Source organism: Pristis pectinata, chromosome 16 (assembly GCF_009764475.1).
Source record: "Pristis pectinata isolate sPriPec2 chromosome 16, sPriPec2.1.pri, whole genome shotgun sequence".
In the NCBI taxonomy this organism is placed as follows: Eukaryota; Metazoa; Chordata; class Chondrichthyes; order Rhinopristiformes; family Pristidae; genus Pristis; species Pristis pectinata.
In genome coordinates, this window is record NC_067420.1 from 40,067,905 (window position 1) to 40,086,896 (window position 18,992).

Genomic DNA, 18,992 nt, shown 5'->3' on the forward strand with positions numbered 1-18,992 from the left:
TGACAAGTATAAATCAATTTACCTTCTTCACCACCCTACCACCTGTGCTGACACTTTCAGGAATCCATGGAGTTGTACTACAAGGTCCCTCTGTTCATTAACACTCACTAGGACCCTGACATTTACTGTGTATGTCCTACATTTATTTGACCTTCCAAAATGCATCACTTTGCACTCATTGGGATTATATTCCATTTGCCATTACTCTGCCCAACTTTCCAGCTGATCAATATCACATTGTAGCCTAAGACAACCCTTCTCATTGTCTACAGCAGCAGCAATGTTTGTGTCATCAGCAAACTTACTAATCATACCTCCTATGTTCATTTGCAAGTAGTTAGTGGATATCACAAAATTCAAGGGTCTCAGCACCAGACCCTGAGGTACATCATTGGTCAAAGACTTCCAATCAGAAAAGCATTCCTCCACCACCAGAGGCACTGAATGGATGGACCGCCTCTTCAAATTGCCACTAGGACTCAGTGACTCAACTCAAGTATGATGAAACCCACTACGATTGTTGCGTTAGGGTCAGGTTGAGTGTTTATTCTGATGAAACATCCAGGTTCAGGTCAGGCTGGATTCTGTTGTGTCAACCAGGCTTAATATTTTACCCATATCAGGACGATTTGCTTAGCGTTACCCCATTGGTCCTTTATTCTCAATCAATATTTAGTGTTTCATCCTCAAATAGATCAATAGCATGAAAAACACAATGACGCTGGAGGAACTCAGCAGGCCAGGCAGCATCCATGGAGAAAAGTAGGTGGTCAACATTTTGGGTCAGGACCCTTCTTCAGGACTGAAGATAGGAAAAGGGGAAGCCCGATATAAAGGAGGGAAAAGCAGAGCAGTGATAAGTGGACAAAAGAGTGGAGGCAGGGTGGGGCACAGGGTGGTGACAGGTAGATGCAGGTAAGAGATAGTGATAGGCAGGTGTGGGGGAGGAGGGGAGAGCAGATCCACCGGGGGATGGGTCAAAGGTAAGGAGAGAAAAAAAGGGCGGGGTAGAAAAAAGAGAGAGGCTCAGAAAGGAAAGAAAAGAAGAAGCATGGTGGTGGGGGGGTGGGTTGTGGGGAACGGATTACTTAAAGTGGGAGAATTCAACGTTCATGCCATTAGGCTGCAAGGTTCCAAGATGGAAAATGAGGTGCTGTTCCTCCAGTTTGCGCTTGGAATTTTCCTGGCAGTGGAGGAGGCCGAGGACTGACATATCAGTGATAGTGTGGGAGGGGGAGTTGAAGTGACTGGCAACGGGGAGGTGCAGGTCGCGGTCATGGACAGAGTGCAGGTGTTCTGCGAAATGGTCACCTAGTCTGCGTTTGGTCTCACCAATGTAGAGGAGGCCACACTTGGAGCACTGAATGCAGTAGATGATATTAAGGGAGGTGCAGGTGAATCTCTGTCTCACCTGAAAGGACTGTAAGGGTCACTGGATAGAGGTGGTGTAGGGGCAGGTGTTGCACCTATGGTATTAGTTTATTATTGTCACTTGTACCGAGGTACAAAGAAAGACTTGTCTTGCATACCGTTCGTACAGACTACGGCGGGGGCAGTGGAAAATTCCCGGGGTGGGAGTGGGATGGATGTGGGGGTGTGGAGTGGGGGAGGGGTGAACTAGGGAGTTGCAGAGAGAGCAGTCCCTGCGAAAGGCAGAAAGGGGCAGGGAGGGGAAGATATGCTTGGTAGTGGGGTCCCGTTGGAGATGGCGGAAGTAGCGGGGAGTGTTTAGATAAGTAGGCTGCTGGGATAAAATGCGAGGACAAGGGGGACCCTATCCCTTTTGGGTTTGGGAGGGGTGGGGGTGAGAGCAGAGGTGTGGGAAATGGCAGAGATATGGGTGTGAGCTCCCTCTACCACAGTCAGGGGAAGCCCTGTTTAGAAAAGAAGTTGGACATCTTGGATGTCCTGGAGTGGAAAATCTCCAAACTGGAGGAACAGCACCTCATTTTCCGTCTTGGAACTTTGCAGCCTAACGGAATGAACATTGGATTCTCCCACTTTAAGTAATCCCCACACCCCAACCCCACCCCCAACCATGCCTCTTCTTTTCTTCCCTTTCCTAGCCTCTCTCTCTTTTTCTCTAGCCCCCTTTTTTCTCTCCTTCCTTTGACCCATCCCCAGGTGGATCTGCTCTCCCCACCTCTCCTGCATCTATCACCACCTTGTGCCCACCCCACCTCCCCTCTTTTGTCCACCTAACACTGCTCTGCTTTTCCCTCCTATACAGTATATTGGGCTTCCCCTTTTCCTATCTTCAGTCCTGAAGAAGGGTCCTGACCCTGAAACGTTGACTGCCTGCTTTTCTCCACGGATGCTGCCTGGACTGCTGAGTTCCTCCAGCATCATCATGTTTTTCATCTAGATTCCAACATCTGCAGTTTTGTTTCTCTAGGTCAATAGCATGTTTGGAGATTGTTAAATTTACAACAAAAGTCAGGTCAGATTGGACATAGATAAAAAAAAATAAGTGCTCAGGTCCCAGTTGCATTCACATTGTCAGTGGTTGGGCCTGATTTGAATTTTAGACATGAGCAAACCTCTAATTCCCAACATTAAAGAAGTCAGTCTTCAGCTATTTCTGCCCATTCTACATGACTACGTTGATTACAGTAAGGGCAATAGAACTGGACAATATCCCAAATGTGGAGGCAAAGACTTGTACTCTCCAACTAAACTTGTGCACTCCTACCCAAGGGACAATTACGTGCTTAAAGTCTGGATGGGTGCGGTTCCTATAAAAAAACTTTAAAAGCAATACATTTATCCAGCTGAAATTAAACTGCTTGATTAATGACCCACTCATCACTACACCTCCAGTGTCTGTACCTGCAATGTGGACTGTGTACAACATGAACTCAGTAACTCACCAAGGCTCTTCGGTTGCACTTCTCAGACCAACGACCATCTTGACGCCAGACATCAGACACCCAGGAACACCACCACTGTCAGGTTCACCTCCAAGTCAGGCACCATCTTGACTGGTAAGTATACCATTACCATTCCTTCTACAGCATTGCAGAAGCACTTTTACCAGAAGGACTGTAGTAGTTCAAGCAGATGTCTCACCACCAAATCCTCAAGGGCAACCAAGTTTGGGCATTGAAGTTGGCCTACCAGTGACAATACTGACTTGGATGAATGGGAAAAAAATTATACATTGGTTAAGGCTTCATGAGCAAAGACATAATGGTTCACCCAGATTCAAACAACGACAGGAGAAGAAAGAAGGTGGTTCTTTGAAATGGATTCCTGAACCTCCCTTTTGGGAAGAGTGGGACTACAACGCCCGTGATGCCGTGCGCCTGGCGCGCAGCCGCAGTGAGGTGGAGGGCGAGCGGCGGCGATGGCGGTCCTGGGCTCGGGGCGGCCGCGGTGAATTCCTGTTGGGACCGGCGGTGGGAGGAGGAGGGACCGGCGGTGGGAGGAGAAGGAGGAGGAGGGGGGACCGGCGGGGAGATGAAGTTGTTACCGAACGCGAGCTTCGAGGCGATTAATTCCCAGCTCAGTATCGAGACCGGAGACTGCGGCATCATCGGCAGGTGGGGGCAGGGAGAGGGGCGGGGAGGGGGAAGAGGGAGGGGAGGGGGAAGAGGGAGGGGGAGGGGGGGAGGGGAGGGGGGGAGGGGGGAAGAGGGAGGGGAGGGGGGGAGGGGGGGAGGGGAGGGGGGGAGGGGGAAGAGGGAGGGGAGGGGGGGAGGGGGGAAGAGGGAGGGGAGGGGGGGAGGGGGGAAGAGGGAGGGGAGGGGGAAGAGGGAGGGGAGGGGGGGAGGGGGGAAGAGGGAGGGGAGGGGGGGAGGGGGAAGAGGGAGGGGAGGGGCAGGAGGGAGGGGAGGGGGGAGGGGAGAAGAGGGAGGGGAGGGGAGAAGAGGGAGGGGAGGGGGGAGGGGAGAAGAGGGAGGTGAGGGGGGAGGGGAGAAGAGGGAGGTGAGGGGGGCGGGGAGAAGAGGGAGGGGAGGGGGGAGGGGGGGAGGGGGGAAGAGGGAGGGGAGGGGGAAGAGGGGAGGGGGGAGGGGGGGAGGGGGGAAGAGGGGAGGGGGGGAGGGGGGAAGAGGGGAGGGGGGAGGGGGGAAGGGGGGAGGGGGGAGGGGGGGAGGGGAGGGGGGAGGGGGGAAGAGGGGAGGGGGGGAGGGGGGAAGAGGGGAGGGAGGGGGGGAGGGGGGAGGGGAGGGGGGAAGAGGGGAGGGGGGAGGGGGGAAGAGGGGAGGGGAGGGGGGGAGGGGGGAGGGGAGGGGAGGGGGAAGAGGGGAGGGGAGGGGGAAGAGGGGAGGGGGGGAGGGGGGAAGAGGGGAGGGGGGGAGGGGGGAGGGGAGGGGGGAGGGAGGGGGAGGAGGGGAGGGGAGAAGAGGGAGGGGGAGGAGGGGAGGGGAGAAGAGGGAGGGGGAGGAGGGGAGGGGAGAAGAGGGAGGGGGAGGAGGGGAGGGGAGAAGAGGGAGGGGAGGGGGAGGGAGGGGAGAAGAGGGAGGGGAGGGGGAGGGCGGGGAGAAGAGGGAGGGGAGGGGGAGGGGGGGAGAGGGAGGGGGGGGGGGAGAGGAGGGGGGAGGGGGGGGAGGGGGGAAGAGGGGAGGGGGGAGGGGGGGAGGGGGGAAGAGGGGAGGGGGGGAAGAGGGGTGGGAGAGGGGAGGGGGGAAGAGGGGTGGGAGGGGAGGGGGGAAGAGGGGTGGGAGAGGGGAGGGGGGAAGAGGGGTGGGAGGGGAGGGGTGGGAGGGGAGGGGGGAAGAGGGGTGGGAGGGGAGGGGAGGGGGGAAGAGGGGTGGGAGGGGGAAGAGGGGTGGGAGAGGGGAGGGGAGGGGGAAGAGGGGTGGGAGGGGAGGGGGGAAGAGGGGTGGGAGGGGGGAGGGGAGGGGGAAGAGGGGCGGGGAAGGGAGGGGGAAGATGGGGAAGAGGGGCGGGGAAGGGAGGGGGAAGATGGGGAAGAGGGGCGGGGAGGGAAGGGGGAAGAGGGTGGGTGAGGGGTGGGGTGGTGGGGTGGGGGCGTGGGTGGTGGTGGTGGTGGTGGTGGGAGGAGTGGGTGACGGGTGAGGGGGTACCCAGGGAGGAGGTGATGGGGAATGGACCATCAGATTTAACATCAGGAGTGAAACTGGCAACTGATTTAACGTTACATTAGCCATTATGTAAACCTGACAATAATACAAGGGGAAGATACCATTATTCATGAATACTATTGCTTTACTGTTGCATCTGAAACCCAGCATCTCACCTAATGTTGCAGTGGGAGTGTTGGTTGCAGTGGGAGTGTTGGCCTGGATCTTGTGCTCAAGTGTCTTGAGAGGGTTTTGAATCTACAACCTTCTGACTCAGGCAAAAGTTGGATGCCGTGACCACCTGAAATAAAATATCATTTTTCGACTTTTTTTCAGGATAGAAAGTTACTCGTGCAAGATGGCTGGTGAAGACAAACAGATGTTTAAAAATTTCTGCCAGGAGGGTCAGCCACATCTTTTGGAGGCTCTTTCACCACCACAGACCACAGGTGTCAGCCCAAGCAAGTAAGCTTTGCTGTCATTTTAATCATCCTTTTGCACATTAAATCAGAAATGAGACTTGGTCACATAGAGAAACTTTTTAGTGAGCCCTTTCCTCATTATCCAAGCAAATGGTGTTAGAAGCCCTCATGCAGCATTTGAAGAAGTTCCTTGAATATTTTTCCTGTTTCAGTGAGTGGTTAAGAACCGTTAAGGTTATCAGATGATTCAGTAAGTGATGGTGGCCTCCCTGAGGATCAGTCCTGATCTTTTATTTAGGTATAAAGATCTGCCAGGAATTAACATCTTGGCGTAGTTTCCTATGGCCATATTTCCCCCCAAGTTCACTAATAATAGGCGACAGAAGAGACTGCAGATGCTGGAATCTGGAGCAACAGAGAATCTGCTGGAGGAACTCAGCAAGTCAAGCAGCATCTGTGGAGGGGAAAGGAATAGTTGACATTTTGGGTCGAAATCCTGCATCAGGACTGAGTTCCTCCAGCAGATTATTTGTTGCACTAATAATTGGCATTCTTCTTCTGAGTTGCCATCCCTGAATACAGGTGTTGTCAATGCTGCACTGATTCCACTGAGACAGCTCACGTTGAATTACATATTGTTAGATCTGAGAGAGATTTTCGAACTGCGTTGTGCTTGACATGGAAGTGGGTGGCACAGATAGAAAATGTTTCATTCCCTAGCACTAACGCATTTCATCTCTGTAGCATAAATTTTTTTTTAATCCAAAAAAATATTGGGAGCCTCATTGAATGCAGCAGCGGCAACAGTTCAAGATATACATTCGATGAGAAATCAACAGACTCAGGTGATAGATAATGGCTTTGTTGGTGAAGTTAAAGCATCTTGGTGTATTATTGAGCAGTTAAGGGAAATGCTACAAGTTATGCTTCAGGAAGTGTGATCTAGGTAGCACAGAGAATCTCTCATTGCAGTGTTATTTTCTTTAAACCAATGTTCAACCAGGTCTTGTTATGTGTGATAACTTGATTACGTGGTGATTGTGTACATGAAAGTATCTTTGTTCTGTGGTGTTATGGGCTCATTTACTTCATTAGTACAGGAAATATCTCAATCTTAAATCTAATTTTATGCTGAGGTTTTTGTTGTATATTAATATTATCAATTACCAGCACAAAATTTCACATTGGTGTCCTACAGCTTCCAATATGCTCTCTACACAATCCAACATCAGAAGATCAAAAAGTAAAACAAAAATGCAGATGCTGGAAATATTCCCTGGTCGGGTAGGTTCTGTGGAGAACAGTCTTGATGATCTGTCATCGATCTGAAATGTTCAAACCTTCTCTCTCCGCAGATGCTGCCTGAATTGCTGAGTATTTTCAGCATTCTGGTTCATAGTTGAAGTGGAGGACTTTTGAGTAAATGTTTGGTACCTGAGCTTTGCTTTGGGAAAGTAAACACAGGACAAGAATCAGAATCAGGTTTATTATCACTGACTTGTATGACGCGAAATTTGTTGTTTTGCAGCAGCAGTACAGTGCAAAGACATGAAAAAGATGAACAGCTTAACCCCTTTCAATTGTCCATCTTTCAGCCTAAGTCGGAGTCAGATTGGGGACGGTGGCAATGGCCCATTATGTGACAATTGCAGTCGCAAGACCTTGTTTTATTTAATCGCCACACTCAATGCATCCTTCCGACCAGACTATGACTTCAGCAGAGCAAAAAGCCATGACTTCAGCAGGGAGCCCAGCCTCAACTGGGTAAGTGGAAGCTGGAGTGAAATTGCAGGATACTGGTCCAATTTAAGCTTGGGTCAAAAATGATTTCTCTCCCCTGATTAATTTTAAGGCAGTACAAATGTGCCAGGGCCTTGATATAATGGGTCAAGTTTGCAGTTTAAAAATCTGACTTTGACATTCACAGATTTTTACTGTGAATAGTTTGCACTGTTTTCAGGCTACATGTCTGCCAGAATTGTTTAGCAAACGTGCATTCTTTAGGAAACTAATTATGCTTAAATGAATAATGCCAGTATGACTTGTATGATGCTTTCGCACAACTTAACTCAGTGTCTTGCACAAAGGCTAGCTGACAGCATGCAACCAGAAGTATTTAACCCAGTGTTAAGCATCTCAGTATAAACGCACACGCACAGCATTTAGATTACACCGACACAGTGATTGAGATGAGTTTGTTCTTATGGTATTACTCAATGTTATCTTCAGTCAGAGCATTCTGCACCCTTATAGACGATTACTAATCTTGCTACGTGGGTTCCACAGGTTGTAAATGCCGTGAACGGCAGCTTGTCCTCAGCTGCTGGGGAGGAGTTTAATCAGCTGAAGCCTGAACTGTGGAAGGCCATAAATGATGAGATTTGCCTTTTGGAATGTGAAATTTACAGGTAAAACGTTATCGGGTTTTTGGGCATTTCTCCTGGGCAAGTGGGTGAACTGCATTAGCTGAAAGAGCATGCAGTATTTTGTTCTTTGTAACAAGCTATCAACATGTTTTGTTGTGTTGCAGCTACAATCCAGATCTGGATTCGGACCCCTATGGCGAGGAGGGTAACTTGTGGTCATTCAACTACTTCTTCTACAACCAGAGGTTGAAGAGAATTGTGTTCTTCACCTGTCGTTCAGTCAGGTGAGTGTACGTCGATTGCCGATCAGCACTTTAACTTGTTTTGCTTTGACGGCCTTGAGTTGGAATGGGCTCCTTTACTTGGCTTGGTGCATCTACCATCAGAGTGATAGGAACATAAACTTTCAATCTATCAGTCTACACTGGATTTCAAAGTGTTTTAACACTGCCACCAAGTTCTCTTGTTGAAGAAAGTAACAGGATTGTTTCAGACAAGTGAGCAAACCAATCTTTTAATCCTAATTTCCAAGGCTCAAGGCTTTTACTGAACATACAGTTTTGGCATATTGGAGCCCCCTGCATTAATCCTGTGTGTATATTTTTTCCAGTGCACTGATGGTTCCTAGCGATTCAGGGCTTGGCAATGAACTGGACATGGAACTGGAGGGTGAGAATAGTTTGGAAGCGGAAGGGAACCTGGATGAAACGAGGTGAGTTGGTGTATCTGCTCCCTTTGTATGTACTATTGGATCAAGTTTACAGAGTCCCTTAAAGGCCAAAACCTGCCAAACTGACTATCTTTGGATATTAGAGTTTACATAAATGCATTTAGTCAACTTTTAAAATAAAGCATTACTCATGGCTGGGCTGGTAAAGGAGAGACAAATTATCTCAGTGATGCCATATTTGGTAACTGCAGATAGATAAAAGCTTCCCAAATGAGGTTAATTGTTTTTTTTTGAATGAGCTAAATGCACCTCATTTTGCCTTTTGAAGAAGATGTATAATCTGCCATGGTATTTCTGCAAATTTAGAGAAGTCTTTCCCTTAGTCAAAATTAATAAAATATAATATCTGCTCAGTATCACAATGGCATTGGTGGGACCTTCCTTTCCAGGAGTAGACATTAGCTAGTACACTTTGAAAGTAATTGGTTGTAAAGTGCCTGGGGCTGAGGCCTTCAGAAACACTGTCTTTATAACAGAAACAAAAATATTAAGTTCTGCACAAATTTGCTATTTGTGCATCGAATTGAATTTGTCTACTATGCTTATGGACCCTGAAGCAGATTTTTGCCAATAAACTTATCAATCATGGACACTTGATTGGTACAGGTCCTGACATATTTTCCCCACCAGCGGCACACTGAATGGAGTGCGTAACATTTACAGAAAGCACTGCACTTTACTGCCAGGATGCTTTCACAACATTCCCCAAACCCGACACCTCTACCACCAAGAACAAGCGCAGCTCTTGCATTGGAGCACCACCATCCTCAGGTTCCCCTCCAGGTCATGCATCACCCTGACTTGGAAATTTAATGCTGTTTCTTCCTCATTGTTGGGTCAAAATCTTGGTATTCCCTATTATGGGACCAGAACCCTGAGATAGTATCTTCCAAACCCACAACCTCTACCAGCTACAAGGACAAAGGCAGCAAAAGCACGGGGAACACCACCACCTGGGAGTTGCCCTCCAAGTCACACACCATCCTGATTTGGAAATATATCGCTGTTCCTTCACTGTCACTGGGTCACAATCCTGGAACTCTCTCCCTAACAGCACTGTGGGTGTACTCGCATCTCAAGGGCTGCAGTGGTTCAAGAAGGCAGCTCACTGTCACCTTCTCAAATGCTGGCTCAGCCTGCAAAGCCCACATCCCTTGAATGGATAAAGACTCTGTAGTGGTTTAATGAGGCAATTAAACAGCATCACCTCAAGGGTAATTAAAGAGGCAATGAATTCTGGCTTGCTGGAGACATCCATATCCCACAAACTAAATATAAAAAGCATTTTACCAGCCAGCCATACCTTCGATGTACACGTGACTAATAAAATAGCTCTTAAATATCTAACATTCTTAAAAATGACACAGTGGACCTCCTACAATAACTTGATTTAAAATGAAACTTAAAATTGCCAAAATTTTTGTAATCAAAAATCAGGCCTAGTGAAGCATGCTTTTGCAACAGCAATGTCAGAAAGAACTTTGAAGGGCTTTGAATGAAGAATGGATATGTTGCAGATATTTCATGTATTGTTCACAGCACAGGCTGCTGAACGAATATTTATTCCCAATTAACTTGCATTTATAAGACTTGAATAAAATTTGTGCTTCTTTATGCTGTAGTGGTATCCTATTTTTAAACAGGAATTTTAGCAGGTGACAAATCCATTCATAAATAAGACAGCTAATTTTTTTTATTGTTAAAGTAGATTGACGTTATTTTGACCCAACTCTTGAAGCTACAACTTAATCTCATAAATGGAGTGCATGAACTATGTAAATAATTGTTGATTGTCATCTAGTTTAATCTGTATTCAGGTAAATTTTTATTTTCTTGAGGGTCAGCAAGAAGTTATTTTCCTCACATTAATATATGTTTCATTTGGTGGGGGCATGGTGCAGTTATTTCTCATAACCCCTTATATTGATAATGGAATTTTTTAAAAAAAGTGCCCAATTTAAATTGGCAATGAGCAATTCCTTTCTTTTTTTTTCCCCTGGTATTTATGGTGTTAAACTATTATCAAATGTTAGGTTGAATATTTGCCCATTCAGCAGATAATACTGTGGATTGGTTAAGGAGACAGCCTGAAATAAAGGACTCTGTTTTAAATTGCAGGTATAAAACCATTTGTGCTTGAAGCTGGAGCCCAATTAGACTGAAAATTCTTTTCCTGCATCTTGAGATGGACACTTCCAGCTTCTGCACAGCTTTGAAGAACTGAATTTACGTTTTGACTTGGCTTGCAGTGGGAGCAGAAGACAAATGCGCCTTATCATAATGTTGAACAAAGGGATCTTGTTGCCTGTTTTCCACCATGAACAAGAACTCCTGTGTTGCAAGCAGGATATTTACAGAACTGACAACAGCATTTATTTTTTTAAAGTTGTTAAGTAGTTTACAATCCCAAAGTATTTCTCTACCTATCCTTTCTACAGTTGTTGGTTGGATTAAATAATATTGACTTTCTCAGAATCTCATAACTCTGGAAAAATGTACTTTAGTAAGCATTACGACAAAGAAAAATGACAGTCAATGTCGACCTGTGTGTCCACTTCACCGGCCCCAAGTTAGAGCAGCACTTGGGCAATTCTTCTGCCACCAATTAATCATCTGGACATTGAGAGCATGGACTATGGGTAAGTGTAACCACACACTGCCCCTCCCTTTGTTTTAGAAAGAGAGGCTATAATGTGCCGGTAGGCTATAATTTTGTACCCTGGGCCAGTGCTGTTCCAGGAATGATGAGCACTTTGTGTTTTATCTATACTCACAAGGTGAAAACCTAAGCAGCGTTGACTTTGTTTCACTGCACCAACTTCTTTCCCCCTGTGCACTACGGTGTAAAGATAATTTAGTCATGATTTTATTCCCTGTATTTGGTCTCAACAATTTAATAAATTACAGAAACTCTGGGCCATATTCAAAGCCCATCTTGAACAGAGTGGTTAAAATTTTCTCCTTTCAGTAGCTCCAGTGGTCCTTGTGAAATTAGATTGCATGATTACAAATAGGCACAAATCCAAAGCACAATTGGGGTTAATTGCCACATTGATTACTTGAGCAGTTCATGACCCATCTGGCATACAGGCCGTACTTGAAGATCTGTTAAATGGGCAATGTGTACAGAGCTTATCGAGTCTCCTTTTAAGATGTTTTCAGTGGGATGTCACATGGGATGCAGCACGATGTTAATTTAATGAGTGCCGAACTCCCTCATTTAATCGAACACGAAGGTTTTGCCTCGACTTATCTCTGAGTAGTTTATGGAGCAAAAACTTCTGATCACAAGACAAAGGAGCAGAAGTAGGCCATTTGGCCCATCGAGTCTGCTCCGTCACCACCATGAGCTAAACTATTCTCCCATCTACCCCAATTTCCCGCCTTCTCCCCATTTACCTTGATACCCTGACTAATTAGATACCTATCAATCTCCACCTTAACCACCCCCAATGATCGGGCCTCCACAGCTGTATGTGGCAACGAATTCCATAAATCCACGACCCTCTGGCTAAAGAAATTTCTCCTCATCTCTGTCTTAAATGGGTGCCCTCTAATTCTAAGACCGTGCCCTCTTGTCCTGAGCTCACCTATGTTGGAATTCAGAAATTCAAACAATAGATGCCAGTGGGCAGAGAAACAGAGTCAACTTTTTGGATCAAGGACCTTCACCAGAACTAGAAAAGATCTATCCCCTACATCTTACCATTATTGTCCACGTTTGGGATATATTTATGGAGTTTGAAGTTCTGATGGAGGGTCCTTAATCCAAAACATTGAGTTTCTCTCCCTTGATGCTGCCCGGCCTGAGTGCTTCCAGTGTTCTGATTTTGTTACTAATCTCGGTTGACCATTGCCAGTATTTAATGTAATTTTTCCCTTGTTCAGTCAAAGCCCATAATGACATACTTCTATCCAACTGTTTTAGAGTCATCGAGAGACACAGCACTGTCCAGAGTCTGTGCTGACCATCAACCACCCATTTGCACTAATCCTACATTAATCGCATTTCTTTTTTATTCTCTCCACATTCTCATCAACTGTCCCCAAATTATACCACTTGGGGCAATTTACAGTGGACAATTAACCTACCGGCGTGCACGTCTCTAGGATGTGTGAAGAAACTGGTGCACCCAGGGGAAAGCCATGTAGTCACAGGGACAATGTGCTAACTCCTCACAGACAGCACCAGAGGTCAGGATTGAACCCAGGTCTCTGGTGCTGAGAGGTAGCGGCTGTGCCCCCCATGACTTTTAGTAGCATGTCGGGACATCCGTGGAAAGTATCACAGTGTCCATTTTGTTCATATACCTCATTGAAGTATTTTTCAAAGGGGTTTAGAACTTTTATTGCATTCTCCAATTGCAAATAGATTTCACAAAGTTTGCTTTATTGTTCAAAGTCTTCATGCCATCTGCAAAAACTGGACACTTGTACATTGAGGTCTTCTTGTTCTTGCATCTCCTTTAGAATTATGTTGATTTTCCTCATTCTTCCTGTGGTAATTGTCACATTGCACTTTTTTGCATTAAATATCATTTGTCTCTCTCTATCTTCATTCATGTCACAAATCTATACACTCAAGTGCAAGTGATGATATCGATCATGGTAAATTGCTGAGACACAGGAGACTCCAGATTCCGGAATCTGGAGCAACACACAAGATGCTGGAGGAACTCAGCGGGTCAGGCAGCATCTGTGGAGGGAGATGTACGGTCAGTGCTTCGGGTCGAGACCAGTCAATTGGTAAATTGTGGACCTGAAGCCAACCTGCATTTGTCTTCCTTCAGCCTTAAAGGCACCCATCCACTGCAGCTCTTTCCTACCCTTGAGATAATTTCATATTCTTGCAGTACCATGTCCTTTATATTCCAATGCCTTTTCCCAATTAGCTTCCATGACATTTTAATGAACAGCTTTTGAAAATCCACATCCAAAATATCAGTTGTGTTGTGCTCATTAACCACAATTCTTCTGCAGAAACATGCCGCAATTTTATTATCCACACTTGTCCAAATCGCTTAATGCCCTTGATTGTTTTCTATTGCAGCTTTCTCCACCAGGGAGATGAAAATGACCAGTCTGTAAGTTGCTTGCGTCCGCTTTGAACAAAGGTATATATTTGCCGTTCTTTGACTTCCCCAGTTATGGGTATTACCTCTGCAGTCAGGACACATACTTCCCACAACAGGCAATGTATCTCTTTTGGACCCGGTGATTTATTCACCTCAAATCAGCCTGTCAAGTATTTTTCCTTTAGCCATTATTATGACATTCAGTATTTTAACCACTACATGTTAGAACATGGAACAGTACACCACAGGAACAGACCCACGATGTCTGTGCCAACTATGATGCCAATATAAACTAATCCTATCTGTCTGCATGTTGTCTAAATCCCCCTGTCCTCTGCCTGTTCACGATTCTGTATACATACCCCTTAAACGTTGCTCCCCTATCTGCCTCCACCACACTCCCTGGCAGAGAGTTCCAGGCACCTACCATTCTCTGTGTAAGATAACTTGCCTCGCAAATCTCCTTTAAACATTTCCCCCTCTCACCTTAAATCTATGCCTTCTAGTATTAAACATTTCCACCCTGGGAAATAGACTCTTTCTATCCTATCTTCCTTAATTGCTCATTCCATACATCTACCCTGCCTCCAGCTTCTACCTGTGCATCTTCTTTTGGTCACTCATTGACCATATCCCTCACTTATTCATTTATTATCTGTTGGCCTATAGAAAACTTCTTGATTCTCTTTTATGTTAGTTTTTGTCTCTTCTGTCTTTTTTAATTTTGAATCGCTTCTGCCCTTTTTGTAATTGGTATGATCTTCCCTCGCGGTACCTACCCGACGTCTGTCTTGCGTTCTGTATCTTACTTGAGGCGCTGTTACTTTGGTTTTCCTCTTCCTCCCGAATGAAAGGTACCTCTGTTATCCCTGAGCCACAGGCACCACCAACTCAATAATTATAATTTTACCTATGAATTTTTGAGCAGACTAGATCCACACAGCCCACTGAAATCGGCACTTAGTTAAATATATTTACTCTGGATACAGTAATGACCATTTCTGAAATATTCCTTCACTTGCCCTGCAGGCCTCTTGATTTCCAGATCTAACAACATTTCCTTTCTCGTGAGATGTACTGCCTTTTACATTAATTCTATATTCACCCCAATCTATACTGGAATGATTCATGTACCCCATTATCAATATTCTGTAATTGTACCTGTAATTTACCTACAAATTTGTTCTTCCATATCATTCCCACTAGTTGGTGACAGAGAGGGTATCCCCATAAGTGTAATTCTTCTCTAGTTATGTGGATTTTGTCCTTGATTGTCAAGGACTTCCCCCCACCCACCCCCTCACCAGCACTGCAAAATTATTAATACCAAAACACCCGGTATTTCCTTTCTTGGTTCTCTCCTTCCAGTTTTAGGATGGGGAGGGAAATCAACTAATCAACTGTGATGGAGCTGCTTGGGTAAAATTGAGAAAACCAACAAATCACCGGCATTAATATTGCATTTCTTTGGATTCATATATTTCAACTGATTATTTCATTGTGTAGAAGCAATTACTGTTACCTATCCTAAATTTTCCCTGACCATCTCAGATGACAAATTTCCATATGCTTCGGATAGCTGGTTTACCCCTACTGCCGAGGTGTCTATGTTCAGGACTTGCTGCGTGAGAAATTACAGTCTTGATCCACTTCCCATGTATCAACGTGATGTATTGTCTTGTGTATTCATTTTTTAATGGAATTCTTTTTAATTATGGAACAGCTTAAAAAGGTCACAAACTGCTCACAATTGATTGTGCAAAGCTCTTCGAATTAGTAGCTGCTTGTGAAGACGTGGGGAGCTGTCATATAATTAAATTGAAGTGAATCAGTTATGGACACGACATCTGAAAGAAAAATTATAATGGTACCCAAGTCTCAAAATAAAAATTGCGTCGGCTTTGGTACAGAAATTCAGAAGTTTTTTTGACCATTGTGCTCGCAACAGCTGTTTGCATTAATATAGCTCCGTTCACACAGTTTCACACCCACAGTGCTGCTTTTTCTCCAGCTAGATTTTAATTCCGAGCAACAAAAAATGATATTGGGACAGTTTGGTTAAAAGTTAGGCTTTGTGCATCTTGCAAGAGAGAGGACCAGGGATGGGAATTCCAGAGCTCGTCTTGAACAGAGTAGGCTTGGTTAAAAAGAAAATTGGGAGATTGGAGCCACACCGAGATCTTTGAGGGTTGAGCAGGGTTTCAGAATATCTGGACAAATGTGTGGCTAACCTCAGGACTTCCAGTACATACTGTGTTGTGACTGTGTCTTCTAAAACGCAGGGCTGTCCTTTTAAGTTCCTGATCCAGAGATATTTGTGTCTTTGGATCTTCAAGTGTATAACTGAGTCTGAATATGCAAACATCCTTCAGCGATTTGAGACTTTATGTATGCACTGTTACCATAAATGGACATCCAGAGCACTCTTGGACAGTTTGTGTACAATTCCTATTAAACAAGGACTTATCTGACTTGATTGTATAATTCATGACAAATTTCTTCTGATGTTATTTCACAAGTTAAAGCAATGCTGTACAATATTTTTAATCAGCATTTTCTGTATATCAAGACAGTGGTGTTCTTTGTGACAAGGTGTAGTTCATGGTGCATGCCATTGAGTTTAGTCAGCAGCCTGTTGCCCACAGCGTGCCATGGATGATTTTCAAGATCTGAGTGGTGCTGACTGACTGCAAAAGCCTCTCCCTCGCCAGAGCTGGTTAAAAAGACCTCATTGACAATGTTACAGATTGATTGTTTGTTGATAGCCATCATGAACAGGGTGGGCTCATAAGAATTAGGAGGAGGCCATCTGGCCCGTCGAGCCTGCTCCGCCATTCAATAAGATCATGGCTGATCTGGCCGTGGACTCAGATCCACCTATCTGCCTTTTCCCCATAAACCTTAATTCCCCTACCATGCAAAAAATTCCCCTACTCTGCAAAAAGTTGAAGTCAAGTTTATTGTCATATGCATCAGTACCTGTGTGCACAGGTGCAGTATGCAGCAGTGTCACGTGCACATGGCATGAGAGACTACATTTACAATAAAAAAGATAAACAGATTATACAAGAAAAAACAATTAGAATTAAAAAAAAGTCTATTGTAGTGCAAAGTGGTCATAGTGTTGCCATACTGAAGTACTGATTAGGGTTGTACAGGTTGGTTCAAGAACCGAATGGTTGAAGGGAAGTAGCTGTTCCTGAACCTGGTGGTGTGGGACTTCAGGCTTCTGTACCTCCTGCCCGATGAGAGCTGCGAGAAGATGGCAGGGTGGGGATCTTTGATGATAGGTGTTGCCTTCTTGAGGCAGCGTCTCATGTAGATACTACTGATGGGAAGGGATGTGCCTGTGATGTATTGCGGTGAGTCCACTACTCTCTGCGGCTTCTTGTGTTCTTGCATATTTGAATTGCTGTACCAGACCATGATGCAACCAGTCAGGATACTTTCAAAAGTACACCTGTAGAAGTTAGTTAACCTAAGAAAGTAGAGGCGCTGGTGTGCCTTCCTTGTGCTTCCTTCCTTACTGAAGGACCCGTTCCTGTTCTGTGATGATACAGCCCTCGACATCATCAGCATGTGGTCTGTTTGATGGAATGTCGCCTTGTCAGCCCTTCGCACCCTGCTTTACTGAGTCACAGACCCTGTGAATCCATGCAGTTGAGCCTCTGTGTCCATGATAAGAACCGGTTGTTGGCTAATGTCAGTCTCCTGCCACAAGACCACATCAGTTATGTCCTCAAGTGACGTACCCACCCACAAAAGGTCTGTTGTAAAACATGCAGCTGTTAGTCTGAAGCAGCTTTACATTGGCATGACCATATAATATAGGAGCAGAATAGAGTCTGATTTGCCATTCAATCGTGGCTGATTTTATTTACAACCCTACTCTCCTGCCTTCTCCCTGTAACCCTTAACCCCTTTACCAATCGAGAACCTATCAATCTTTCTTTAAATACACCCAATGACTTGGCCTCCGCAGCCCTCTGTGGCAACGAATTCCACAGATTCGCCGCCCTCTGGCTGAAGAAATTCCTCCTCGTCTCAGTTCTAAAGGGGCGTCTCTTTATTCTGAGGTTGTGCCCTCAGATCTTAGACCCTGCTACTGATGGAGACATCCTCCCCATGTCCACTCTGTCCAGGCTTTTCAATATCCAGTAGGTTTCAATGAGGTCCCCCCACCCCCCCCGCCCCATCCTTCTGAACTCCATCAAGTACAGGCCCAGAGACATCAAATGGTCCTCATCAAACGCATCTTCTGGAGTCACTTATTTGTTGCAGGTTCCCTCCTACTGGGAGGGGAGGTGATGTAGCTCATGGAAGAGGAGTTGATTGGATAGTTCCTCTGATGTACATTTGTTGACTTAAGCTGGAAGTACGTGAGCTGCTGCATGCTAACTGATTCCATATTGATGCTCAGTGCTCTGACTACACGATGGGTAAGGCCTGATACCTGAAGGGTTGTGGAGCTCTCTTGGAAGTCCTGCTTTTTGTTTTGCTGAGAAGCAAAAAACCAAACTGCTGGAGGAACTCAGCATCTGGCGGAGGCAAAAGGAAGGTCAACATTGTGACCCTGTGTCAGGATACTGAGAGGTTTGTATCAGGTAAATTTGCATGTTTCATTCAAGGATAATGCCAAGATGATTTGTGGGCGCTTCCTGCTAGAGTCTGTGTTCTTGTTGTAATGGCTGGTTCTCTCCTAGTGTTGTTGTGGAGGGGGAATATCCTGTAAGTGGTCTTGTTAATGCTGGTTTGGAGGCACCATATCTGCTAGCTTACTAGCATCATTACTTGGTCACGTCACTTGCATGTCGGACAGCAGATTCCCAAAACAGGTACTCTGTTCCAAGCTCTGACATGGGAGAAAGTTTACCAGCAGAGGAAATGATTCAAGAACATGCTCAAAGCTTCTTCGAGGAAGTGCAGTATCCCTACTGACTCCTGGGAACCTCTATCCAATAACCTCTCCAAGTGAATATGGGGTGGTATCAAGAACCTTGAGGCCATACACCAGGAGTGTCTAGAAGTCCTGCATGTGCAGCAGAAGGGACTACCTACCTGCTAGTTACGTCAGCCATCTCCTGCCCCATCTCTGGAAGGTTGCAGTCCTTGCATTAGCCTTATTAGCCAGGCCAGGACTCTCAAAACCAGAGTGAAAAGAAGACATCTTTGATCCCAAGGTACTGCCTAAGGACAAAGGGAATTGGCACTAGGAGTCTTCTCCAGCCTGCAGGTCCTGTCTGCATAGATGAACTGTTGAGGTTGGCTTGATGGCAATGAATTGTTGTAGGGGTTGAACAAGCACGGGCCCCTAAACAAATCCTTGAGAGACCCACTCTTCTCTTCCAGGTACTTGTGTTCTCATAAGAATT

General features: G+C 45.7%; 1 protein-coding gene across 2 annotated transcripts; it reads left to right on the forward strand.

The window, feature by feature from the left end:
* Positions 1-2,371: 2,371 nt before the first annotated feature.
* On the forward strand, positions 2,372-11,485 carry maf1a (MAF1 homolog, negative regulator of RNA polymerase III a). Of its 2 annotated transcripts, none has more exons than XM_052031221.1 (7): positions 2,372-2,984; positions 5,364-5,492; positions 7,045-7,213; positions 7,736-7,857; positions 7,980-8,099; positions 8,426-8,527; positions 10,664-11,485. In XM_052031221.1, exons 2-7 carry the CDS (start codon positions 5,386-5,388, stop codon positions 10,683-10,685), a joined length of 642 nt encoding a protein of 213 aa, XP_051887181.1. In that variant the 5' UTR covers positions 2,372-2,984; positions 5,364-5,385; the 3' UTR covers positions 10,686-11,485. The 2 variants fall into 2 exon arrangements, with proteins under 2 accessions (XP_051887181.1, XP_051887180.1); XM_052031220.1 differs by lacking the exon at positions 2,372-2,984 and adding an exon at positions 3,325-3,542.
* Positions 11,486-18,992: the final 7,507 nt, after the last annotated feature.

Coding starts and splice junctions, on each gene's coding strand:
- maf1a (XM_052031220.1), top strand. CDS start 3,460: ATGAAGTTGTTACCGAACGCGAGCTTCGAGGCGATTAATTCCCAGCTC. Junction 8,100..8,425: donor TTCACCTGTCGTTCAGTCAG/GTGAGTGTACGT, acceptor TATTTTTTCCAG/TGCACTGATGGTTCCTAGCG. Junction 8,528..10,663: donor GGGAACCTGGATGAAACGAG/GTGAGTTGGTGT, acceptor TTTAAATTGCAG/GTATAAAACCATTTGTGCTT.